The following is a 27,154-nucleotide window of genomic DNA, read 5'->3' on the forward strand; positions in this document are numbered from 1 at the left end:
GATACACGCACTCCAAATGTCCTTCATCAGGAAGAGTCCTGTCCCTTTTAGGAGCTCACCTGATTAGGTCATGCTCACTAGAGGTAATTTCTCTTTCTTTTTTTTTTTAAATTGAAGTATAGTTGCTTTACAGTGTTTCAGGTGTACAGCAAAGTGATTCAGTTATACATATACATATATATATACACACACATACATATACTTTTTCAGATTTTTTTCCATTATAGGTTATTATAGGATATTGAATATAGTTCCCTGTACTGTACAGTAGGTCCTTGCTGGTTATCTATTTCATATATAGTAGTGTGTATCTGTTAACCTCAAGCTCCTAATTTATCCCTCCCCTTCTCCCTATGGTAACCATAAGTTTGTTTTCTATGTCTGTGAATCTGTTTCTGTTTTATAAATAAGTTCCTTTGTATCATTTTTTTAAGATTCCACATATGAGTGATATCATATGATATTTGTCTTTCTCCGTCTGACTTACCTCGTATAGTAATCTCTAGGTCCATCCATATTGCTGCAAATGGCATTATTTCATTCTTTTTTATGGCAGAGTAATATTCCATTTGTGTGTGTGTGTGCGCGCGCGCATGTGCACATCTTCTTTATCCATACATCTGTTGATAGAAATTTCCCTTAAAGCCAGCTGTATCTTTTTTTTTTTTGAGGTATAGTTGATGTATAATATTATATAAGTTTCAGGTGTACAACATGGTGATTCACAATGTTTAAAGGTTATATTCCATTTATAGTTATTATAAAATATTGGCTGTATTCCCTGTGTTGTATAGTACATCCTTGTAGCTAATTTTATACATAATAGTTTGTATCTCTTAATTCCCTACCCTTATATTGCCCCTCCCCCCTTCCTCTCCCCATTGGTAACCACTAGTTTGTTCTCTATATCTGTGAGTCTGTTTCTATTTTGTTATATTCACTAGTTTGTTTTATTTTTTAAATTTCACATGTAAGTGATATACAGTATTTGTTTTTCTCTGTCAAGCCAGCTGTATCTTATAATCTAATCACGGCAGTGACTGTCCCTACATATCCACCATCCCCTGTTTATACAGGGTGTGTACGCAAGGGGATGGGAATTTTGGGCAACATCTTAGAATTCTGCCTACTGCAGAGCAGGTGGGTGCGGGAGAGGAGGTGGAGATGAGCATGACTCAGTGCAGCATGAGAAACTCCTTTGTAAAGTAAAATAGGTTGTATTTCATTCTGTGGCTTGAATGCATTTTTAGCTGTCTCACAGAGAAAGAGAAGGAATAAGTAGTATTTATTGAACACCTATTTGTCAGCTACTACACGGAGCACTTTCATATATTATTCCTTTAATTCTTTTTTTTTTAATATAAATTTATTTATTTATTTTTGGCTGCATTGGGTCTTTGTTGCTGTGCCTGGGCTTTCTCTAGTTGTGGCGAGTGGGGCTATTCTTTGTTGCAGTGCGTGGGCTTCTCATTGTGGTGGCTTCTCTTGTTGCAGAGCATGGGCTCTAGGTGCACAGGCTTCAGTAGTTGTGGCACACAGGCTCAGTAGTTGTGGCGCACAGGCTTAGTTGCTCCGCGGCATGTGGGATCTAACTGGACCAGGGCTCGAACCCGTGTCCCCTGCATTGGCAGGCGGATTCTTAACCACTGCGCCACCAGGGAAGCCCTTTTTGTTTTTTTTATCTTTACTTATTTTTTTGGCTGTGCCAGGTCTTAGTTGTGGCACGCGGGATCTTCGTTGCCGCACATGGGATCTTAGTTGCAGCATGCGGGATCTAGTTCCCTGACCAGGGATCAAACCCAGGCCCCCTGCATTGGGAGTGCAGAGTCTTAACCGCTGGACCACCAGGGATGTCCCTCCTTTAATTCTTAATATCTTGAGGCAGGGATTATTATCTTCATTTTACAAAAGGGGAAACTGAGGCTCGGGGTTGTAAGCTCACTTGCTTGGAGTCACTCCACTAATATTTGATGTAGTTAAAATTAAAATCCAACCCTGTCTAATACTGAATCCCATATTTTCTAATAGTGTATAATAACACTGCTGCCCTTGAAAGAATTTGTGTCATTGGATTGGGATAAGGATATTTGACAGAGGTCATCTCGGTAGAGACAGGGCAAGTCACTTCTCTGCTGTTTCTTAAGGAGGTGATAGAGGTTACTCCTATCATGGCCCTCGCTGGAGGGACAGCAGATCAGAAGAGAGGTCCTAGCTGGACTTCCCTATTCCAGCAGGGAAGCTGAGCAGTTATCCGCTTGACCTGTGCATCACTGAGAAGTAACCATGCCTCTGTTCTCTGTTCTCATATCTGAATGTGGAACAAAAGAACAAAGCAGGATTTGAGAGAGCTCAGTATATAGCCTTTTCTGTGGGGAGGACGTATTTTGTGCTTGAAGAATTCTAATAATCAAGAGCTGAGCTCAAGATAAGTGGCCAGGAGTGTTTGTAGATGAAGTACCCTCTGCCTCTCTCTTGCAGAGCATACTCTGCCCCCACCCTTGGTTTGTCTCTCACAAGCTCATGAGCCCCTGGGGGCAGGGTTGGGGGGTTGGCCCCTCAGCTGATTCCTCTGGGCAGCCTTAGGGCCTGACGATGGAGCATGGCATTGGTAAATGAATGTGGAATAAAAGAGGAACTCCTAGGCTGCCTGATCTGTTTCATCCTTAATACCCCGTGGAAGCAACCTGGTATCACGGGACTCAGAAGTCCTGGGTTCCCTTTCCAGCTCTATCCCTGATTCGCTGTGGGAGTATTAAGCTCCCTAGGACATAATTTCTTTGCTGTTAAAATGAGGACCGTGAACTTGACCTCTGGTGCATTCCAGCTCTTCAGTTCTCTGAAAGATGTTACCGTGCCATAGCCGCCTTGGTAGTTTGAATAAGCTCAGAAGGTTAGTTATTGGGCTGGACTTCAGGTTGTGGAGACATGTGGAACAGTTTGGGCAAACATGGAGAGTACATTTAGTTCTATTTTCTTGGACACGTGAAGTAACAGATTCATTGGAATATGATCTCTTTCTCCACCCACTTCCATCAATTCAGAGTGGATTTTTTTTTTTTTTTCCTCCTTCCAGTTCTCCCCACTGTGTTTATCAGCTTTAAAGAAAAATCTGAAGTCAGGCAGTAATCAGAAGGGCAGACGCAGAGCTCATCTGGTTAGAGGGGGGAATTTCCTCCAGGAAATTTCAAATGAACTGACCTGGGCTGTTTCCCAAGGAATTTTCTTGAACTTTGGTTTGCTGTTGTTGTTGTTGTTTTAAGTAAGATGTTTTACTTGATTTGAAACATTAAAAATAGGACGTAAAATTAAATTCAAAAAAGTTTCCGAATACTGATCTGAGCAAGCAGAGTGGACTTCGTTCTTGCTTCTGGATATTTCTTCTTTACCTCAGGTGCCAAAGGCTCATGATGGGCTTCATCTATAGTTAGCAGATGGATTCTTTGTTTCCTTAACTCCCAGACAGTTTAGATTTAGCTAAACTGATGGATGCTTTCTGAACTGTTGTCAGTTAAAATATTTCAGAAGGTAACTTTTGTACAGAAGGTAACTTTTGTAAGAACATTAGTCTGACCTGGTTTTGGGTTCAGGAGCTGCTACCACCTAATTAGTGTTGTGACCACAGGCGAATCATTTCACCTCTCTCTGCCTCAATTTCCTTAATCATGTTGTGGGAGAATTAAAAGAGAGATCATTTGTGAAGTATGCCATCATTTTTTTTTTTTTAAAGCTCCCTGGGTGATTATAATGTGAAGTCAGAATTCAGAAGCATCGCTATCCCACATCGTACAAAGTACTGGGAGATGGTGTTTTTATTCAGTATCATACATTTTTGGTAAAGAGAGGCGACAGAGGCAAGGCTCTAACGTATTTTTTATTCAGCATTTCTAAGCACTGGCCAGTATTTCATTCTGTCCTGAAAGGACGGACGACTGTTTGTACTGTCTGCTTCCATTGCCTGCTGGGATCGGGAAAGTCCTGGGTCTGTGTGGAATTTTCCATGACTCTCAGCTCTGCACCATTACTGTTCACTGCAGTCACAGCTCTTCAGTGTGTCTGCCTGTGCTGCCCTCCTCTTTCTTTTTTTCAGGTAGATGTTAAACCTCAACTACAAGTATGGGTATTTTGTTTGCGTCAAATATTGTAGTTCTAAGGACAGATCAGAGAGTCTCATCTGAATTTTTTGTTTATAAAGTAAGTCAGCTTGAGGTAGCTGTCTTGGCTGGCTGTCCTCAGGTGTCACGTTTCCTATCACAGAACCACCTCCTGTTGGGCTGGGGTGGGGAGGGCGGGGACATTGTTTCTGTAGGTGAAGCTGCTGGCGCTGGTAGATTCTCCAGCAGTCTGATCATTGCTGATCAGAATCAGCTTTTTGATCCTTTTATTGGAAGAGTTCTAAAAATTACAGCAAATGGAAGAAAAGAGATCCAGCCAGACAATGGTGCGTTTGGCTGGCTCCCCTCTTCTAGGGGAATTTAAAGTCCTAAAATTGTAGAAGGAGACTACAGGATAGCTGAGGCAGGATCGCTCCTTTCCCTCAGAAAGCAGGTCCCTGTATCCCATGCAGAGAGGACAGCGGTATCAGATTATGATGCTAAACTCCATCCTCCAAGATCAGTAGTAGTTGGAGTCTGGGCCTGTTTACCAGACCCCCTCCCCCCAGACGAGAGCAATTCTAATTTCTAATTTAAACAAAAACTCATGTATTTTGAATAGGAATTAAAGGCGCTGTGTGTTCTGCTTCATTCTGTGCTCGTCTGCAGCAGTACCTTCTCGGAAAGGCCTTCCTGACCACCCCATCAAAGGAGTACTACCTCCATCGTGCTGTGTTCCTTCGCCTCACTTTATTTCCTTCCTGACATTACGTTCCGTAAGCTTTGTGAGGGCAGTAGCATTTCATTTTCTCCTTTGTATTGCTGGGGCCTGGAGCCTAGCAGGTGCTCATTAAATATTTGTTTAATAAAGTAAAACATGGAATGGTTTGAATAGCCAGCTGTTTATTTGCTGTCTTTCTATTGAGTCGTACGAGTTGTTTGTATATTTTGGATATTAGCCCCTTATCAGATATATGATTTGCAAATGTTTTACTGTCTTTCTTTTTGTTCTTTGCTTTGGTCTTAGTTCAGTGATTCTCAAACTTCACTGAGTATATGAATTCCTATATCAGATACAAAACCATTTATTCAGAACTTTGTGAGCAGTAGAAGAAAACTTTAAAGACAGTTTTGGCTATGTGCTGTTTTGCACTTCCAACCCTGAGGTAAATATGTAACACCATCATACTTCCTCCATAATCGGTCTGTGATACAGAGGAATACCTTGTTACTTAGATCTGAAGTAAGCAGGGGGAGTTAGATGCCCATTTGGTTCAGCTCCACTACTGCCCAAAAGATATGTAACACGTTTTAGTGGTGATGGTGATGAGAGAAGGGGTGCTCAAGTGATGTAGTCTAATTGGGAGACAGTGGGCTGAAATTTAACCTTGGCTATACCAGTAAAAATGGATGTGTCATTTTGGTTGTGGGTCTTAGCATTTGGAGAATGGATAAAGTAAAGTAAACTGATTTTTCCTGAGCCCAGAAGTTGTGATGATGATAAGCTGAGATTAGGCAAAAACACCCTGAGGTGACGATATCATATGAATTCAGGAAATCTTGACTACTTGGAAAGGGAATTAAGAAAAAGAGAAAAGAGACATACTATGATGAAGCCTCACTGCTTTGTCAATAATGTATCAAAGGAAGGGAGGGTGTGTTCTGTGAAGGCTTTTCTTACAAGACATGCTTCCATTAGCACAATGTGCTCTATGAACTTTAAGTGTATTGAAGGTTTGGTCTGAACAGAATAGATTTAAATTCTACTAAAGCACTTTTCTCATCCTAATGTAAAATGGTCCCGTTCCAACATGATTTCACCACTCTCTGTTGTCCTTCCTCCCCCGTTATTTTTTTAGTTGGCTGATTGCAATTCTGGCCCAACTCAACCCTCTCTTTGGACCGCAGTTGAAAAATGAAACCATCTGGTACCTCAAGCATCATTGGCCTTGAGTAAGAAGACCTGCTCGCCAGTGCTCAGTCATTGAGGTGACTATGCCCTTGACCTTTCACATCAGTGTTGTCAATCGGTCAGCTAGAGTTTGCCTGGACTTCTCCTCATTTTAACACTTGGCAAGGGCAGGCTGCTGAAAGCAAACACAATCTGAATTGCAGAAATAGATTTGGAACTTAGGCCATTCACTTTTACCAAAGGATTTATCCATAAGATTCTTTTAAATTGTATTCTTACCCAGCCAGTTAAATAAATTATGTTTGCATGTGGTCTTTCAGACACAAATCAGGAATGTGACTATTTGTACTTGGTATTTTGAGATTTAGCAACTTTACGTGGCTGACAGATTTTAGATGAAGGGCATCTGTGAATGCTTTGGACAGAGAGAGACAGATGCTTTTTGAAAATTGGTCTCAAAATTGCAGGTTTCGTTTGCTTCTGAGGATCAGGGAAGTAAGGAGTGGTGTAGTGGAGTGATTTATTCACTGGCCAAGAGTCAGAAAGCCTGTCATTTCATTGGTTCTTCAGTCTGCATTACTATGTTAACTGGAGGTTAGCGCTAAATGTTTGACTAGATTCAGGTTCAGCTTTTTTGGCAAGGGTATTTCAGTGGTTCTGTGAACTTCACATTGCCTTCTGTCAGGAGAGACGTGATGTCTGGCTGTCTGGTCGTTAGAGATGCCAAGGTGATCAGTGGGTTCTGGTCCCTGCAGGTGTAAAGGCCTCTGTCAACCTTTATCCAGTGATTTTATCCACTGATGATCTTAGCCTGAATGAAGCATTGCAGTAGAAATTGCAAAAATGGTGATTTTCTAGTTTTTGTTATTACTTCCGTATTTGATTAGGTGAAATATTTCTATAAAAATGAACTTTTCCTGGACTTCCCTGGTGGCGCAGTGGTTAAGAATCCTCCTGCCAATGCAAGGGACATGGGTTCCAGCCCTGGTCTGGGAAGATCCCACATGCCACAGAGCAGCTAAGCCCTTGTGCCACAACTACTGAACCTGTGCTCTAGAGCCTGCGTGCCACAACTACTGAGCCCGTGTGCCACAACTACTGAAGCCCTCATGCCTAGAGCCCATGCTCTGCAACAAGAGAAGCCATCACAATGAGAAGCCCGCACACCACAATGAAGAGAAGCCCCTGCTCACCACAACTAGAGAAAGCCTGCACGTAGCAACGAAGACCCAACACAGCCATAAATAAATAAATAAATAAATAAATAAATAAGCAAATAAATAAATTTTTTAAAAATGAACTTTTCCTTATCAACTAGAGTTATTTACTAACCTTGAAATGTAGATCATGTAAGAAAGGTGGGATACACACTTAATCTTTTTCTTTTAATTTTCTTTTCTTTCTTTTTTACTTTAATTTGGCTGCGTTGGATCTTTGTTGCTGCATGTGGGCTTTCTCTAGTTGCGGCTAGCAGGGGCTACTCTTCGTTGCGGTGTGCGGGCTTCTTGTTGCGATGTCTTCTCTTGTTGCAGAGCATGGGCCCTAGAGCATGTGGGCTTCAGTAGTTCTGGCACATGGGCTCAGTAGTTGTGGCACACGGGCTTAGTTGCTCCGCGGCATGTGGGATCTTCCCAGACCAGGGCTTGAACCCGTGTCCCCTGCATTGGCAGGCGGACTCTTAACTACTGTGCCACCAGGGAAGTCCCTCTTTTAGTTTTCAAAGTGAGTAACTTGGTGCCCAAGTTACTTCTGGGGTATTCAATGAGGTTTTCTTTCCTTTTCAATTTTAATCAATTAAATGTTTATTATCCTTTTTATATTCAGTTGTTCTTTCTTTGGCCCTGTGGGCACCTGTCTAGACTGGCTTCTATGTCCCTTTGATATTAGTCTTTGATAGTATTCTTTCTGGCAACATCAGGGTGTCCCAGACCTCTCTTGTATGTTTCTTGACTTGGAATCAGCTGTTCCTCTAATAAATTTCCCACTGAAAGGATTCCCTGGTTCACTAGTCAGTCCTCAAGCCCAGTTGGCCCTGTTTTTCTTTCAGTGGAAGTGGTATTTATAAACCATGATCTGATTGCTAGGTGCATTCATTTCTGTTGGGGTGTTGTTGCTTCTAAGCCTTTACAGTGGACAAAGCCAGGAAGTATGGATTTTTAAAAAGAAAAAAAAAATCACGGGTTCATGTCAGTATTTCTAATTCAGATTTAACATTACAGGGTTTTTATTTGACTTCTTCAGTTTTATACTTGAATATCATTCACATATGCTGAAAATCTTGGCTCCTAAAGACAGTAACTTAATTACTTAATTTGATTATCATATAATATATATAAAATAGTTTCAAAATTACACCAATGTAACTACTAACTATAAGGTTATTGAATGCAGTTTAGGATTTCTTTGCTGCTTTATTTGTTCTTAGAACAAATAAAGAACAACATGCTGTTTTCTGTGGTCACTTGAAATTATTTCCTCTGGTGGTTATCAATTTGTTATACAGTTAGATTAAGATGATTTATTTTTGTGTTCAATTTATAGTAATTTTTTCCTTTTTTGGCTACATTTTTTGGAATATGTAAAACATTTCCAGAGTCAAAATTTTAAGTAAGATATATTCATAGAAGTCTATATCCTTCCAGTGTTTCATTGTGCAGAGATAAGCAAATACTTAGTGTGTGTGTGTGTGTGTGTGTGTGTGTGTGTATGTATCTATCCATCCTTCCCTGACACACACAGCTGTTACAGAAGAGATATCATATTACATATGCTATTCTGTACCTTGCTCTTTTTCACTGAACAATATATCCTATCAGTGTATAGAGATCTTCCTTAATTCTTTTTATAGCCATTGATATCCTTTTGCATTATTTCCAGTCTTTTGTTATTATTGATAAAGCCACAGTGCCATCCTGTGTGTATGACATTTTGTATTTTTACCAGTTTTCTTTAGCTTAGAGTCCTTGAAAATAGAATCTCTGTGTTAAAGGTATAATACTTTTTCCAGGTATTACTACATGCCCTTCTATAGGGATTGTACTATTTTTGCATTTCTACCAACAATGTATGTGAATTTCTATTTCCTCACAGCCTGGATTTTTGCCAGCCTGATAGGTAGGCAGCCTTCTTTTTCCCTTAGAGTTCTGTCTGCCTAAAGGGGTTTTGATTCCCTTTTATATAGATATTTTTTTAAAAATCTGATTTATATATATATATAAAACCTCCCCCCCACCTTTTTTCCCCATCAAGTTCTGTTTTCTGTCCTTCCTCTTAACTATAGTGAATGTTAGGTGGTGGTATTGATTGGGGTTTAAAGCTGAGAACCTCAGGCCTCTCAGAGTGAGATCTTCATTCTAGCATTGCCTTTCACTTACCTTCTCTGAGCCTCATTTCCATCTCTTACCATAAGTAAATGGGGCCCACAGTGAATAACACTGTGTGTGTGGATCTGGTGTCATTTGCCCATTCTTTTCAGTTTCACGTTGTCTGTAACCTGAATGATGAATTCCTAATGTTTGCACTCTGGTCCACAGCACAAACTAGGACTGCTTGAAACCCTTATGTTAACGGTTGTTCCTTTAAAAGCAGAATGGCAGGAAATAGAGCACAGCCAGGCAGCCCTAGTTATGAGCATCATGTCACATTGATTCCATGTTTGAGATAGTGATTGTGGTAGTACTGTACCTCTAGTCCTATGGAGTTATCACATCAGGAGATCTAATCTAATCTAATCCTAACATTGGAGCAAACAGAACTCTCTTTTTAAAAAAATTTTATTTATTTATTTATTTATTTTTGGCTGTGTAGGGTCTTCGTTGCTGCGCGTGGGCTTTTCTCTAGTTGTGGCGAGTAGGGGCTACTCTTCATTGTGGTGCACGGGCTTCTCATTGCGGTGGCTTCTCTTGTTGCGGAGCACGGGCTCTAGGCGCGCAGGCTTCAGTAGTTGTGGCTCGCGGGCTCTAGAGCACAGGCTCAGTAGTTGTGGCACACGGGTGTAGTTGCTCCGTAGCATGTGGGATCTTCCCGGACCAGGGCTCGAACCCATGTCCCCTGCATTGGCAGGCGGATTCTTAACCACTGCACCACCAGGGAAGCCCATAAACAGAACTCTTAAGACAGGACCTCACTTTTCTTGGTGGTAAAATTCAAAGAATGAGCTAAATTCCCTTTAGAACTTTGAACTTTTACACAACTGTGGGATGATAAAGGAGTGCAGAAACCAGATTTAGGCCTGTCCTCAGCTGGTAAGGAAAAGTGTTCAATTCTGTATGTGATTCTTTAAGAGGCCAGATTTGGAAAGTAGGAGGTGTAAGCCAGGCATGGTATTCAGCAGAGAAAAATGAGGAGCAGTCATGAAAGCTTTCAGACAATAATTCTATACAGATGAAATTGAATTGATCCTGAACAACACGGTTGAACAGCTAGCCGGTCCTTTGCTACTCTAAACACTTTAATTGCCGTGATTTTCTTTCATATGTTGATAGGCTGAGTTATAGCACATTATGTTTACTGGCTGGAAATCTTACCCGATACTTCGAAGAACTATGTTCACACCATCTCTGCCCCCTGCCAACCTTGGCTGCCTCTAGAGCCTCGATTCCTGAGATGCTTATGGAACTATCACATCAAGGTTGCTGTTTTTCCAATGTCCCATTTTCCTGCAGCTTTGGGGGTGTGATTTGTACAGAATCTCCTTGGAATGGCTTTAGACCAGTGTTCTGTAAGTTAGTTGGTTAACCGCATCATGGTGATAAGTTGAGATAAGCCTATATGGTTTACCGCAGTCCTAAAAGGGCAGGCATTCTATTTTATTCAAAGTCTGGACCGGAGAGGAATAGACTATTGGTAATTAGGCCTCTGCCCTGAGGAAGCTGTTTTTCTATGCATTCCAAAAATATTTGAGCGTCACAAGGTACATAGTACTGAGTGGGGATTTCAGAGGAGGGTGTGGACTCTGAAGGGGTTTGTGATCTGTTGAGAGGTTGGAATTAAGCCATACTTGTGAAAAGTTAAAACAGTGCAAGGTGTTTTATGGTTAAAAAGCCTGTCACAGTTTTCCCCGTCACCTAGAACCCATCCGATCGCTTCTTTCTCCTCTTCCTTGAATCCAGTTGAGCCTGTTATGTCACTTGTGTCTGCCTCTCTACTCTGTTCCTCTGTTGGGGACCCTACTATCTGACCCAGTCACTGCGGCTCTGAATTACTGCAGTGGCTCCTCATCATGTCTGCCGGCCTCTACACTCAAGGTATCTACAAACCACCACCCTGTTTATCTTCCTGACATAGTACTTCCTGAAACACATCCTGCTTGCCCCAGAAACTTTGAGTAGCTCTCCGTGGGCTACAGCAGGGCTTTTTCTTAAACCCAAGGTCCCTGATTTTAATGGGTACGTGCCGCTTGGAATGCTGTATGTAATGTGTTGTCAGCACAGCTTGTCAGGGTCACCAAAGGTCCCATGAGCCACAAAAGATAAGAATGACTAGTCTGCAGATTCTATCCCACTTTCTAACTTGGTGGTCAAGGCCTGCCTAGTTTGCCTTCCAACCACCTTCGCTGCTCTCTGCACAACTTTCTTCCGTGACCTACTGGTTCCAGCCATACCATTTTCATGCTCTTGACCTAATTAGCTTTACTTAGCTTTTCCTGCCTCACTACCCTACCGCAGTCATTAATGTAGAAGGCAGGTTAGTAAACACACTATTCAGCGAACATTCTGGTTTCTTGTCTCCACTCGCCCATTCTCTCTTAATTCTTTCTGATGTTTTCTCTGAGTGTCCAGCTTGCAAATCCTTGCACTTCCTTTCCTGGCCACTTGGCTTCCCAGAGATCTCTTCTTTCCTAAATGTATTTAGCTCTGCTGTTTTTGCCTTGAATTGTGAAACACTCAGGCCTTTATAGGTTGCTTAAATACCTCTTGTAGTTAATCTCCTACAATAAATACATACCTTACCATGAGAGTAAAGAAGGAATTATTTTGCGAGGTTATCTGAAACGAAAAAATAAAGATAAAAATGAGACCTCTTCTTTTTTGTTTAAAATATATATATAGGGCTTCCCTGGTGGCGCAGTGGTTGAGAGTCCGCCTGCCGATGCAGGGGACACGAGTTCGTGCCCCGGTCCGGGAGGATCCCGCATGCCGCGGAGCGGCTGGGCCCGTGGGCCATGGCCGCTGAGCCTGTGCGTCCGGAGCCTGTGCTCCGCAAGGGGAGAGGCCACAGCAGTGAGAGGCCCGCGTACCAAAAAAAAATAAAAAATAAAAAATAAAAAAATATATATATATATATATTCACTCATCATCCTTCCCTGAACAGATTTCTTGATTCTAGCCTTAATATTTTTATGTTGTCTTCATTCTCAGTTTTATCTGAAAGTAGCCTTGTGATTCCTTTATTTTACAAAATGAGAACATGGACCCTTTGGTTGAGTTCCCCACCTCCACCCCAGAATGGCTATTTCATATCAGAGAGATGATTAGAATATATATGTGCTTCTTTAATTCACTCCAGAATCAAACCACAAGTCTATGCCATAGAGCATAATGCTCGTTCACATTAATCTTAAACTGGTATCACTGAGCTTGAGGGAAGATTATTGCCTCTTTCTGTGTGGTTTTCCAAAAGTGAAGACCTGTTTTCCCCTTCTGTGATTGTTCATTCATCCAGAAAGGCCTAAACAGTGAGGAAGTCTGACCATATGCTCTTTTTTTTTAATAAATTTATTTATTTAATTTATTTTTGGCTGTGTTGGGTCTTCATTTCTCTGCGAGGGCTTTCTCTAGTTGCAGCGAGCGGGGGTCACTCTTCATCGCGGTGCGCGGGCCTCTCACTGTCGAGGCCTCTCTTGTTGCAGAGCACAGGCTCCAGACGCGCAGGCTCAGTAGTTGTGGCTCACGGGCCCAGTTGCTCCGCGGCATGTGGGACCTTCCCGGACCAGGGCTCGAACCCGTGTCCCCTGCATCGGCAGGCAGACTCCCAACCACTGCACCACGAGGGAAGCCCCCATATGCTCTTTTTTAAAAATTAATTAATTTATTATTTTTGGCTGCGTTGGGTCTTCATTGCTGCGCGCAGGCTTTCTCTAGTTGCGACTAGCAGGGGTTACTCTTCAATGCAGTTTGTGGGCTTCTCATTGCGGTAGCCTCTCGTGTTGTGGAGCGTGGGCTCTAGGTACACAGGCTTCAGCAGTTGCAGCAGGTGTGCTCAGTAGTTGTGGCACGCGGGCCCTAGAGTGAGCAGGCTTCAGTAGTTGTGGCGTGCGGACTCTAGAGTGCAGGCTCAGTAGTTGTGGCGCACGGGCTTAGTTGCTCCGTGACTTGTGGGATCTTCCTGGACCAGGGCTCAAACCTGTGTCCCTTGCATTAGCAGGTGGATTCTTAACCACTGCGCCAGCAGGCAAGTCCCCTGACCATATGCTCTTCATAGGAACTTCACACACAAAACATTTGGATTCACTGCTTCACATATTCTCAAGTAAATTAATAATCTGCCTGGAACTCAGGTCTGTGCAGAGGGCTGTTCTGCTGGCCTAAGGAAGAGAAGAGAAAATGATCGTGAGATTAGAGGAAAGGTTTCATGAAGCCATGGAAGAAACCGGTAGCTCTGGTCATTGCCCCTACCTAGCCTGCTACAGTTATTTTCCTTAGTACGTGGTAAAAATGGTCCTCAAATTACATCTTCAGTTGACTGTTTGCACTGTCCTGCCCTAGTGGGTCCCCGGCAGTCCGGTGCATTCCACCATGGAGGGCGGCTGGCCTACCCAGCTTGCTCCAGTAAGAGTTACCAGCAAGCAGTCTCATGTCTGCTTCTGGGCACCTTGGCCCCGGAGCCTTGGGAAACCCGCCATTTAATCACCTGGCACTGGGGATTCTCCAGGGTGTGTGCCCACTGGCTTGGGAAATTGCAAGGGCCCGTGTGGTCTCCCTGTGGGCTTTGCGACCTCCAGCCTTCCAGACCTGCCTGCTGCAGCCGTGCCTCATCCCCACTTAACTAGCCCCTCACTCCGCCTGCACCTCCCTTAACACCCTGGCAAATGGTGGGCCACAACCAGCTTGTTTTCTTATCCACTAACTCAGAGGCTTGTGTGGAAATCACCTCTTAAAGACACTATTTAACTTTTATTTTCTCTTTATCTTTTCTCTTTAACTTCAAAAGTAGCACATATGGCTTTACTTATAAAGACGTTATACAATAAGCTTTGCGTGAAGGAGTTTTGCGACCGCTGTTAGCAGTCTGATGTGTGAAGATACCTATTTTAAATGTTTGCCAGCTCTGCAAAGGTGGTGTTGCAGCTTTAAGCTTCTAGAAGAAATCCTTATTTGTCACCTACACTTGGGGTGGCCAGAACGGTGAGCCATCTCGAGTAGCAAGGAGCCTGCTCTGTAGGAGTCTGACGCAGGGACCAGCTTGCCCGCCTGTGGGAGCGGAAGTACAAATACAGATTCTTGAAGCCCAAGGGAACTTGTCAGGTTCCAGTGCAACGGGTCTTAGTCAGCTCCACTCTTCCTGCTTTCTATGACACCGTCAAACCGGGACTTGGGATCCTCAGTTTAGCATTGTCCTTGGTAACTGGACTTATTGTCACAGCCCTGCAAAACCTGCCTGAACTTGCACGTTAACTGAGCCCACTTTCATTTAGGGAGCCTCTGTGTATTTAAAATTATTGGCCTGGTTGACTTTCTCGGTGTTACCCTTTTGCCCTCCTGAGGTTGGTGGAAAGGCCCAGTTACTGGAACGGTTTTGTTTTGCAGGTCACGAAGAGAACTCCTCTAGATGCAAAATCACCTCCATACCCAGACCACCTTCCTTGACTCGCCCACTTTGGCTGTCAGCTGCCTTAAACGTTCCCACCACATTTGAATATCTTATTCTACAATGCAGTATTTTTTCCTGTCACCTTTTTTACACTTTGATGAATGATGTGCCTATTGAATCTAAACTGTGCTGCCTCTATAAAATGTTTATGTACTGTTCGGAGATAGAAAGTGCTGTTCTTCTAAGAAATAACATTACTCTCTCCTGGGAAACTGTGGATTTGAAGATGGCTCCTGCCTGCTCACAACATGAGAATCAGCGAAGTGTTTAAAAACTATTACATGACAGTAAGACTCCAGTGGGGCAGTCAGTAGGAGAACATGTTCAGAGGGAAAATCTGTCCCACCAGAATTACACCAAAGTATATTTTCAGGATGAGTTTCTTATTTCTGCCCTCCTTTGGAATAAATTATTTTTCTGCTCTCTATGGAAATCTGGTTTCGGTGTTTGTTAAACTCATTTCTGTAAGCTCTTCTGTCTCTGGATAATGGCTTTCTGAAAAATGATTTTGTAGTCCAAACGTAGCTTGGATGGATTAACCTGGCTATGTAGTTTGAGATACCTGAGGAGTCTGGTAAGTACTGTTCTTAATCATCCGGTAAACACCTGAGTGCTTACTGTAGCCACTGGAGGAATCAAAGATGTGGAAATTGGGTCCCTGCAAATTCAAGAGCTGGAATACTATTTGGGGAGGTTTATAATTCAAGGCCCCGTTTGACCATTGACCATAAACACGTGGTCATGCTGCTAAGCAGGTAGAGGGCTGGTGCCAGCCACAGGGACAAGCCGGAACCAGCAGTTCCTTGTACCACCTCACTATCAGAAATAGGACTGAAAAATCAAGTGGTTAAAAAGCCTGGGACGGGAACAATAATTCTGTGTTTCGGTAGCAGGCATCTCAATGATTCACTAACTTGGGGGCTTTATTAGTTTTAAGAAATTTAAAATGAAAATGGATCTAAATTTTCACCAGCTCATGGCTCTTTGACAGCCAGCCAAGAATGGGTTTCCTGTTTTGCAGTTTGTACTTTTCTATTCCTCCCAAACTATCTGAACTCATTGCTTTGCTATTCTTATGACCAAAGAGAGTTTCAAGTTGACATGACTCTCCTGCTTTCATTTCTTTCTTTTCCTTCTTTGCTTTCATTTTGAACTTAAAGTTTTTCCTGAGAGGCAACTCTGTACTTTACATTTCCAGCAAACTGGCCTCTTTAGCTAATTTCATGGAATCCAGAAAACACTGAAGATTTGATGTTGAGGGACCATAGTATTACATGCTAACCCCATCGTTTTATAGATGAGGAATCTCAGCCCAGACAGGGAGAGTTACTTGCCCAGTTTACATAGCTGGTCAGAGGCAGATGGGGGAGTAGGATCCGTGTTTTCTAATTTCTACTCTAGAGCGCTTCTTCCTTGCACCCTGCCTCTCTCAGAGTTCCACTGGCCAGGAGCCAGCTCTGGGGCTCGGGTGGGAGGGAAGAATTATGCCTTTGTGGATGATCAGGCTGTCTCTCATCGGAGCAACTTACTTGATCCTTAATCGTTATTTGTCATCTAAGAAAGCGATGCTGGTGGTTACTGTGGGTACATGAAAGGATGCCACAGTCTTTGAGTCCTGACCGCGGTCAGGGGAGCGTGACTTGAGTGCAGCTGTGTACCCAGATTCTTCAAGTCAGGCCCTACTGCCCATCATCACTGGCGGTCAGTCTGAAACCGTTCCAACTCCCATCCTGGACTGCTTCCCAGCAGACCACCATGGGTTTGAAGCCGAGCCTCATGTCGTCCCTAGTGTGGTGCTTCCCTTGAGTGTTGCTTTTGCCTGTCCCGAGTTCAGCACGGCATGAGCTGATAGGGAGCCTACATGGGTTCAGCACAGCAGACCTCGGCTGTGGCGTGCTTGCAGCAGTGATGGAGGGCAGCTCCTGGGGGGCTCTTCTCATTCACGATCGTGGTTTGACACATTTCCGATTTAATGGCATGGTTGAAGGCAGAGGTCGCAACCCTGGCTGATCCAGGTCCCTGAGTTCTGCCTTATTCTGTCACTTTGTACGGATCCATTTTCATACTTTTTGTTCGCTGTAAGACATTAGGGGGTAAACTGGATTACATTGCGTTTTGCACTCGGGCTTGCTTGCCATTTAGTGGGATCCAATTCTTACAGACGGGTAAGGAAGATTTATGTGTTGGCTGCACTGACAGCAGTGGGAGACACAGGGACATGAGCACTGAAGGGGGCCTGGTGATGTGCCAGGGAGGTTTTGAAAATCCTGCTCAGTAAACTTTCTAGGGGGATAAAAGGCCCTAATAAGGCAGCAGCTCAGGCCTGAATCTAGAGGGTTTTCTCCAAACCCTACTAGGTCTCACTCCTAATGAGGCCTCAGTATAAAGCCTGTGAAGAAGAAAGGAGCTCATTTCCTAGCTAGATTGGAGATCAAAGACCACCCCCACCCTCCCACCCCTCCCTACCCAAAGACTGATTGCAAGCTCCTAACAGCCAGGTAAACTCAGATATATGTCTTCTCCTCACCTCCTCCCTAATAATTGAACCATTTTGTTAAAACGACCCAGCATCTGAGATGGATGCCTGTGAATCCTATTTCCTTTGACAGTGCCCTTGCTCCAGTGCTTGTTAGGGCCCAGATTGGGAGGAGCACCATCCAGCGCTTTAAAAGGATACTGGAAGTGTTTCTCTCCTCCAAAGTCCCGGTGAACATGGTTGTGGCCTGGGGATGATCATCAGACTAGGAGAAGCCCTAGCTTTGCAATTATTCCATCACTTGCTAGTTACGTGACTTGGGTAAAATCATTTAATATCTGAGCCTCAGTTTTTTCATCTATAAAATGGGGATAATACCTGACCATTCTGCTATGTGAGGTTGTTACCAAATGTGGTGGTGAAGGTGATTTGTAAATTATAATAATACACAAAGGGTATTTTTCAAAGAAATGGTAAAATCCCTAGGACCCACTGACAGTACTTTTCTATGAAGATCGGCCCCAGAGGGGCAGCCAACTGATTTTTTTTTTTTAAACATATAGTTTCCCTTTTGTTTAGTCATTTGTACTTGGGTTACAGAAAAATAAAAGGCACACACCAGAATCCAGGCCTGATCTCTGAGCAGGGAGATGGATCTCTTAGAAACAATCATAGCATAAGTGTCTAGACCACATCCTTCCTGCCCTTCCAGGCTCTACGAGCTCGTATACCAGAACGGGAGTATTTCTGGCATGCTTTTGAAGATGTAGTTCAAGGGTCATTGGTTTCTTTTAACATTGTTTTTGTTGTTTTCTTTAAGCATATGATGTCTGTACCCTTATCACTGACCCAACAATTTTTTATTATATCTTCCTTTGGTGTTGCTTCAGAAGTGGCACCTTTTTGTTTATTTATTCTGGCCAGTTTTTTTTTTTTTTTTTTTTTTTTTTTAAAGCACTGGTAGGTGTTCTGCCATGTGGAGGGAAATTTAGAATTGAGAAATTATTTTAAACTGTTGCTCGGACTCATGGAAGATTTGGCCCTGGATTTCATCTTCCAAAAATTTGAAGGCAGTTGCTCCTTTATCAACTATATTTAAATTACATTTAAAAATATCTATCTGGCAGTTTAGAATGGTTTCGTCACCCCATCCCTCTATGCAAGAGCTCTCTTCTGTTTGGAGAACAAATGTATTTAAAATGGAGGTGGACTCTGAAGTGAAAATTAGGTATTACTTTTTCCCCTGTCCCTTTATTTCAGTTTTCTCTCAAGAATTGAATGTATGAAGTTAATTGTAGAAAATCCATAATTTTCTAAGGAAAAAAGCACAATGTAAAATGCTGTCGTGAAGGATATTTTTTGTAGCAGAATTGATGGAAAGCAACCTTAATGTTCAACAAAAGAAGATTCTTACATAAGCCATACTGCATCCAAACAAAGGAATATCCTGGTGCATTTAATAATTTTTTCCCCAAAATATATGCCTGGAAAATGAGATTGAAAAGACAAACAGCAGAACTATTAACATTGCCTCTGGATGGTAATTGCAAATGATTTTAATTTTCTTTTTCCTTTTCAGCATTTTCTCCAATGAAGCTGTGATACTTGAGCAAAAAGAAAAACAATAAGTTTCTTTAATAACAAAAGATAGTAGGATATTATGTTAAGAGGGAAAAACCCCCCACAGGATTTCAAACTTACATGCACAGAAAAAAACCTGATAGGAGATGGACCAAAATGTTGATTGTGATTATGTCTTTTACAACTTTGTGTACTTCCACATTTTCCACAAAGAGCATGTTATTTTATAATCAGGGGAAAAATGGTGTTTTGCAGGGGAACATTGTCAGAATAGTGTTAGTACTTCCTTCAAAGATTATATACACACACACACACACACACACACACACACACACACACACACACACACACACACATACACACACACACTTTTTTTTTTATTTTAAGAGTAATTCAGGGCCCAGGGAAATGAAGTCAGCTAGATTTATTAAAACGCTAAAGCTATTCTGAATCAATGAAGATCCACGAGTTCACACAGCAGTTCTGATTAACTGTTTGCACTGCGCAGGATGGAGTGCAGAGCGTTCAGCTTATAAAACGCCAGCCTCCCTCTGTATAGGTGCTCACAGTGACCACGTGGTGAAATGAAAAGGGAGCATTGATTTTGATTCTGCCCACATAGAAAAGTGGAAGCCTGGGGTATGAATGTTCTGGGGTCCCACACGGGTAGAAAAAGCCCTACTGTTCTTCCACTCCCAACTGCTCCAAGCAAGTCTTTCATTCAGGCTATGTTGCTGTTTCAGTTCAAACCCCCTCCTTGTGAAATGTATTGGCCCTTTTTTCCCCACTTCCCACTACTTCTCCCCAGCCCCCCTTCCTAGGCCGACTCCAAAACAGGAGTATTCTAGCTGAGGATGCTCAACGACGAAGACTGCTACCCACGTGAATCCAGCCAAGCTTCTATTTAAGTTGCCATCAGGATTTTGACATGGTTTCCATAGTTTCTTTCCACTGTCCAAAGTGGTACTGCTGTGGGTGCCACCCCAAAATGGAACGCGAGGAGCAGATGTTTTGTAAAAGTAAGCGCTGTGTCTGGGGAACTGTGAGTTAAGAAGCTAAGTGTGACTTTGCAAGCCATGTAAGCTTTTCAGCAACATTCAACAAGTATTTTCAGCTCCTGTTCTTTGTCCTGATGTTACCTGCTTGAGACACTGGTAAGCGGAAGAAACTCAGCCTGTGACCTCCTCGAGCTGAAAGTTTAGCAATGGACCTCAGTGTAGGTGCAGTATCTTAGCAAGTACAGGTTGCTGGGTAAGAGCACTAGGAACCCTCAACGAGTGGTGGAGGAAGGCTTTTTAAAGGAAATGACCTTTAAGGGGAAACCCAAAGGATGAGTAAGAGCTAGGCAAACAGGAGTGAGTGAGGTGTTCTAGGCCGATGAGTGATGAAGTTGTGGGAGTCTAGGAAAGGGAGAGGTGTCCTGGATTATGGGAATAGGAGTGAAATGAAGTCAGAGAAGTAGCTGCACTGGGGCCATATTTATTAGCACATACAGATGACTGATGGATGTCAGAGGTGGGGGGAGAGGTCAAGGATTACACCCAGGTTTCCTGCTGGCTGGACCATGGAACCTTTCACTGAGATACGGAGCCATGATGAGTTCAATCATGGACAATGAGAGTTTGCAGGTGCCTGAGATATCCACATGGACATACCTAGTGGGTACTTTTTACATGGGCCTGGAGGTTGGGAAGGAGGACCAGGCTGGAGGTAGGGATGCTAGGCACCAGCATGGATATTTCTGAAGCTATGGGTGTGGTTATGGGGGCTGAGAAGCAGTCTAGGCTGGAGACCTGAGAAGCACCCACTCTTAAGGGGTAGGCAGAGGAAGAGGGGTCTGTCTATAAATGACATCATTAGTAAACCCTGTGGCTTAGACAATAGTCAGCGCCACCTTCACCTCCAGCTTACCAAATATTTTCACATACGTTATCCAGTGAAGTAAGTGGGGACACATTATTCCTATTCCACAGTTGGAGAAATTGAGGTCAACAAAGGTTACATGACTTAGCCAATTCCACCCAGAGGTCTATCTTTATAATACATCAAAGGTCATCACATTCCAAAGGTTTTTTTTGCCCCTTCAGTGGGTATGGTTACAGGGCCTCCAACCTTCCTACTCACCCACACCCAAGCCTCTTCCCATCTCTGAGATCCGGGAGCTCTTTTGCAACTGCTTTTTTATAGTTTGTGTTTTTTCCTTCATTGTTATCAGTCCTATTGCTAATGATAATAGCTAGCACTTATGTAGCAGTTGGGTAAGCAAGATGTTGTCCTAAATGCTTCACATTTGTTAATGTGTTTAATCCCCACAACAACCCTGTTAGGTAAATACTACGATTATCCCTATTTTACAGATGAAAATATTGAGGCCCAAGGCCACAAGCTGCTACATAAGGGGATTTAAACCCAGAGGAGTCTGATCGCAAGGTCCCGGGCTGCTGCTGAGCCTCCATGGCATTTTGTCCCAGGGTAAATTTCCTCACGTGACCCCTTTGGGGTCTTGCAGTCTTAGCTGCTTCCCCATGGTTTGTTTCTATGGTACCTGTGGTAAAGGAGTAGCCCATACCTACACCTGCATGTCCTAGGGAGGGGGCACGCTTCCTGCTCTCTGCCGGCATTTCTGAAAAGCAGGGTCACAAGTGGAATTTTCAGGCATAAGGTAGCACACGCACAGAAAGTGCGGGTCTGGGTAAAACATCGTCTCCTCTCTCACCTCCATTTGCCTAGAACACCTCGCACCCTTCTCATCTTGCTGTGTTGACCCCAGAGTCAGGCCCTGGGGGCGCTTTCCTACCTCCTCTCTTCCTAAATTGTGCCCCCTCTGGGTTCCCACAGCAACTGTGGCTGATTCCTGTCATCACAGCTGTGTAATTTACAGGTCTTTCCCCCCAGGCTCCAAAAGCTTTGCTGTGCAGGATCTGTGGCTTGTTCATTTCAAGTGTTTGATCTCTACAACCTTGCACTAAGTAGTTGCTCAATAAGAGTCCTATGGGTGGCCAGCTTTCAAATGCTCATCATGTAAATTCCATTCTTGGGATACTGAGTTTGCTTAAAGCAAAGGTACAGTGGTCTGACCTAGAGCTCTAAGGTCTTGGTGAGCCAGCTGCTTGGGTGTGGGACCTGTGCCGTCAAGCAGGACCCTATGCAGAGAAGGGTCCCACATCTGGTTTAATGTTCTGCTTTCGTTGTCATGAAATTCTTAATAATTTTTGAACAAGGGCTCCCTGCATTTTCATTTTGTACTTGGACCTGCAAATTATGTAGCTGTTCTGTAGGCTGGAGTGTGTCCTTCTGACCGCAGTGGGTCCTAATCAGAGTATTACACAAATATCTGCACACCCCCTGAAATCACCTGCAAAATTAGGTGTGTGTATACTTGTGCGCTTTTTTCTGGGGAGCAAGTCTATGGCTTTTATCAGACCCCTAGGGAAGTTCAGAGCCATTGTTATTAATAATAACAGCAATAGCTAACCTTCACTTAGGCTTGTTGTGTGCCAGACTCTAAGGACTTCACCTGTGTTGCCTTACGCCTCACCAGAGTGTAATTGGGTTGGGGCAGGGCAACGAGCAGTATTGCAGTATTGTACATTTCACTCCTTTCTAATACTCCCTACTCCTGTTACCCAACCAGAGGAGGGAAACCGACCTGGTCCTCCCTTCTTTTATGGAGTTGGCAGGAGCCTGAACCTTTGGAGGAAAGGAGAACCACCCCTTACTTTGTCCTGATCCACCCTTCAGTTCCCTCTGCTACTCCCAAGCTCCCCAAAGGCGACTTCCTCTTTTGCCAGACTGGGAAGAGGTGTTTGGGTAAGTGGGCAAGAAGCCTCTTCACATCAAGCCGACTGGTTATCAGGGCACCAAGAAGGAGCTGTAGCCAGCTCACCAGGACTTCTGCCACCAGAATCCTGACGTAAGCCTGAGTGGTGGGTGCACCGCCCAGGTTGCAGGGAGCTGGTGCCCTTAGGATATGTATGGAAAGGCCAGCAGCCCAGCAGGAGCCTAGATGGGCACTGAGTTATGGGGGTAGATTAATGAGGCTTCCTCCCAGTACTGCCCTCTTAATACAGGATAGAGTCCACAGCTGGCATTCAGGTTTGTTAATGTGCTCTATGTCTCACTGTGACTGGAGTGTGAATTCAGGTACATTGCACCCATTTATTTTATGCATCTCACTCTTGGGCTGGACCTTGTGAAAACAAGCTGGAAACGCATAGCTGGTGAGCACCATCCCTGGTTTTGCTGTAGCATGAGGGAAATTTATGACCTTGTGAATTTATGGGGTGGGGGGACCTTGGATACACAGGACCCCCTAACTTCACCCTCAATTCCCTGAACTTTTTATTATTATTTCTTTCCTTTAGTGACCTTTTCTGGACTGTTTACTTCCTGTGTTTAGAAATCCAGCTTCACAGTTTTACACCAGATTGGGCCTTTTGGAATGTGCCTCTATTTATAGTTCAACAAACTGTTATCTGGCTACAGGTCTTGGTTCCTACTTCTTATCAATCTGTTCCTCCACTTTCTGTTTTTATTGTCCTATTTCTGGCCTGCCAAACAAGAAGGTCTTATTGTACCTGTCCGTTGGGAGTCTTTCCTACAACAAACACTAGATTGTTCTCACTCCCTGGCTTCCTGGTTAGCTCTCAGAGTGGCTGATAGTAACAGTGTATCTTCAGCTCAGCACCGACAAAAAACCAAAACCAAACCAAAAAACGAAAACCCCACAGAACTACTAGATGTCCTGGAAATTTTCAGTCTTAGTGAAACAGACAAAACAATTTTGACAGGAATGCTGCCTTGGAAGATAATGGCATCCCCAAACAGTATGAGTTGCTGGCTGCCCTCTCTTGCCATGCCACTTTCCCTTCTCTGCCGCTGCTTCTCTTCCAAGAAACTTCCGATCCCATTCCTCCCTGGAAGGTAGAGGAGGGGAAGACCGACACTGTTGAGCACCTACTAGGCATCAGGCCATGAATTTCATCCTCAAAATCAACTTGTGAGGCAGGTGATGACAGAACTCAAGGGATAGATGGATTAGGAACTTGCCCAAATCAGTTAGCAAGAAAGTGGCCCTGAAACACGTGTCATGTTCTTAACAGCCAGGTCAGGGCTTCCCCTCTTATAAACCCTTGTATTGTCAGCTTCCCAAGTCAGTCTCCTTCACTAGGTTCTGAGTTCCTCCAGGGCAGAGGCTGTGTCTTCCTGTACACATTAGGCACTCAACAAATGTCAGTTTCTTTATTGCTTTCTCTTCCCTTATCTGTCACTAAGCAGGCTTGAATCTGCTATCTAATGATGTGCCTGACATTCTCTGTAATTCAAGGATGTATTAGTGTTTGTGTCCCTTGATTTACTCGAGGAAATAATATCAACACACATGTTACGAATAATACAAAGCAGTAAGTACATTAAGCGCTCAGTTGGGTGGAAGAAGGAAGGAGATTAATGAGGGCAGAAATAGATATGATAGAAATAAACTTCATAAAAGATATGGGGTCTTCAGCCATAGAGGATGAATCGGATTTAGAGGTTAATCTGTGCCTTCCGACCACAAGCAGTTAACAAGCTCCTATCCTGTGGCAGGTATGGTCTGGGTTTGGAGAACGAGGATTCAGGGGAGATAAGTAAATGATCGACTAGGGAAGTGCATTTGGGGCTGAACTTTGGTGCCTCCCAGGAGGAGTAAGAAGCCGAAGCTCAGAGCTGTCACATAAAGAACACTGCATCCTACTGAGAGATTGAGGCAATGGGAAGAACTGATCTTTTCTCTTCCCCCAAAGAATATTTTTTAGGAGGGATGAATGAGGGATGGGTGCCAATTGCCAGGCATCAATTAGTATCCCTTTTAGATTCACCCTCAGCAATGCTCCAGTTTTCTCAGGAAGAAAATTGTTTTTCAAAAGTGTCAGAAGGACACAGCTTTTCCTGGAGATCTTGATTAATCTTGAGTTACTTAATCTCACTTCTAAAGCTGTGAAATCTTAACATGTCACACAGGTCCAGAGGGGTCTGGAAAGAAAACAGATTCAAAAGGAAAACACTCATTTAGAAGATATGTGCATGACCAGCAGGCAGGGCTCAGTCTGTGCTCCAATGAAAAATTACACACAGTGCAAATTTTAGGTCAAAAGGAAAGTTAGGACCTGTGGCAATTTTAATGCTTTCAGGAGAACTCAAAGTTAGAAGGACCATAGAGAACATCCAGTTCTAGTCCAGTTCCTCCTGGTGAAGAAATTGGAACCCAGAGAGGTCGAGCCCCTCACCCTGGGTCTCATAGTTGGTGGTAGAGCTCCAACTGGGGTCTTGGCGCCAAGAACAGTGTTTCAGATACATCAAGGTTTAAAGTGGGTGAAATGTCTGCATTTCCAATGTCTCTGGAAGGATACAGAGAGTGTGGGTAACCGTGGTTGGTCCTGAGAAGGAGAAATGAGTGGCCAGGGAACAGGGGTGGGAGAGAGTTTTAATTTTCACTGAATACTTTTTGTACCTTTTGAATTTTGTACAGTGTAAACATGTTACTTAATCAAACAATAAAAATTATTTTTAAGAATTCAGTGGAGTCCTAAGTATTACCTTTTTACCCCATTGACTCATATTTGGGTAAAACATATTTTTCTGTCTCAGGCTATCCCAGTATGTAAATGGTTCTGCAGTATCAAGGTTAAGCATTTTGGAAGTGGTCATGGCAGTTGGTTACTGCTTTGTGGCTAGAACAAGAAGAGCCTTCTGAAACTCAAAGCAGTGCTATTCCAGAGTCCTAACTCCCTGCCAACTTTGACTGGCAGGATAAAGCCCAGAAAAACAGAAATCAATTAGGAGTCAGTGATTTCATTCACTTCAGAGCAGGATATAGTCATTAATAAACCTTGACGGAAAGGTCTCTGTTAGCCAAAAGTCTGTCCTTTCCAAGACAACAGAAGATGCAAAGGCGGGAATACAACATAATTCATTAGTAAGTGCTTTCAATGGGCAGAGTCTCGTGCTGGGAGAAGAATCTGGGTGGTCCTTGAGCCCAAGAAACTGTTGCCCAGTAGAGGAGTGGAAAATACCTATGTTCAAAGGGCAGTAACAGTGGAAAAGCTAACCATCTGCTGGAGTTTTTCCAAATATAGTATTACGAGAGAGGATTATCTGTGACCTACAGAGATTTAATGCATGAATCTCATGAATGAGTGAGAGGAACCTGGCTCAAACTTCCCAAGCTAGTTTTTCTATTGGGGTTTCATTTTTAAACTCCAGTTGATGTGGAAAATTAGAAGGTGGTATGTTAGACTTAGGAAAATAATTATAGTCCTGCTACTTCCTGTGCAATAGGGAAAATACTCATTCCTTCATTGGGTATTGAGACCCTAAGGCATTTTGAAGGATACAGAGGTGAGATTTACTTTTACTTTTACAGTAAAAGTAAATCCTCTTTGGTATCTACATATACTTATCTATTAATATGGTGTACAAAAGTATTATTTCAGTAGCGTTTAACTGCTGAAGTCTAAAGTTATCCTTACTTGTATTTAGTCTGCTGTGGATCTTCTAAATAATGTCCTTGTAACAGTCTAATCATACTGTCATTCATTAAGTGCTCACTATATTTGAAGCACTATGGTAAGTGCTTTATACGAATTATTTTCACTCAGTTCTCACATCAACCCCATGAGCTACTTACAGTGGAGCCTCACGAGGTTAAATAATTTGTGCTGATTCACGGACGGTAGAGCAAGGTTTCAAATCCAGGTTGCTATTCAACCAGTATTTAATGACTATGTGGCAGGCATGAAAGGTAGAGGATAAACAATACAGGCTGGTCCTTGTCCTCTTGAAGCTTATGACCTATAAAACTCTCTGATTCAAAAGTCCATGGTTTTGACATTGACATGACTACTTCTCTATATGTGTGCAAAGAGGAGCCACCTTTTCAAAGGCAATTACTCCTAACAGGAAACTGGCATCCTAAAGGAATCTAGTCAAGCATTTCTGTTCCCCAATCCTCCTTTCCCTATGCTTACTAAGATTTCTGTGCTCAGAAGATGAATTCTGTGCCCTTAAGGAGAATAAAGAGCAGTCTGCAAGCGCAGGCTGTGATGACAGAACTGGGTTCTAGTCCCAGTTGGGTCATTTACAAACTGCCTGACCTTGAGCAAGTAACTTAACCTCTCTGAGCCTTAATTTCCCCGTCTGAAAAAATTGGTATATTAGCACTGCGTGTTAGTATTAATAGAATTAGGAAACACACACACTCAGGTCCATGTGTTATGAAGGCTTGTTTGTCTAGGCGCTTCTGGT

At 43.2% G+C, this 27,154-nt stretch overlaps 1 protein-coding gene across 1 annotated transcript in view; it reads left to right on the forward strand.

Annotated features, from left to right (window-relative positions):
• ATP6V0E1 (ATPase H+ transporting V0 subunit e1) overlaps positions 1-15,241 on the forward strand; it is a 36,033-nt gene extending 20,792 nt beyond the window's left edge. Inside the window, exons 3-4 of the mRNA XM_079703363.1 lie at positions 5,951-6,080; positions 14,751-15,241. Of these exons, the coding sequence (XP_079559489.1) occupies positions 5,951-6,044 (94 nt within the window). The 3' untranslated portion in view covers positions 6,045-6,080; positions 14,751-15,241. The remainder of the gene's footprint in view (positions 1-5,950; positions 6,081-14,750) is intronic.
• Positions 15,242-27,154: the final 11,913 nt, after the last annotated feature.

Source organism: Hyperoodon ampullatus (genome assembly GCF_949752795.1).
Source record: "Hyperoodon ampullatus genome assembly, chromosome: 4".
Classification (NCBI taxonomy): domain Eukaryota; kingdom Metazoa; phylum Chordata; class Mammalia; order Artiodactyla; family Ziphiidae; genus Hyperoodon; species Hyperoodon ampullatus.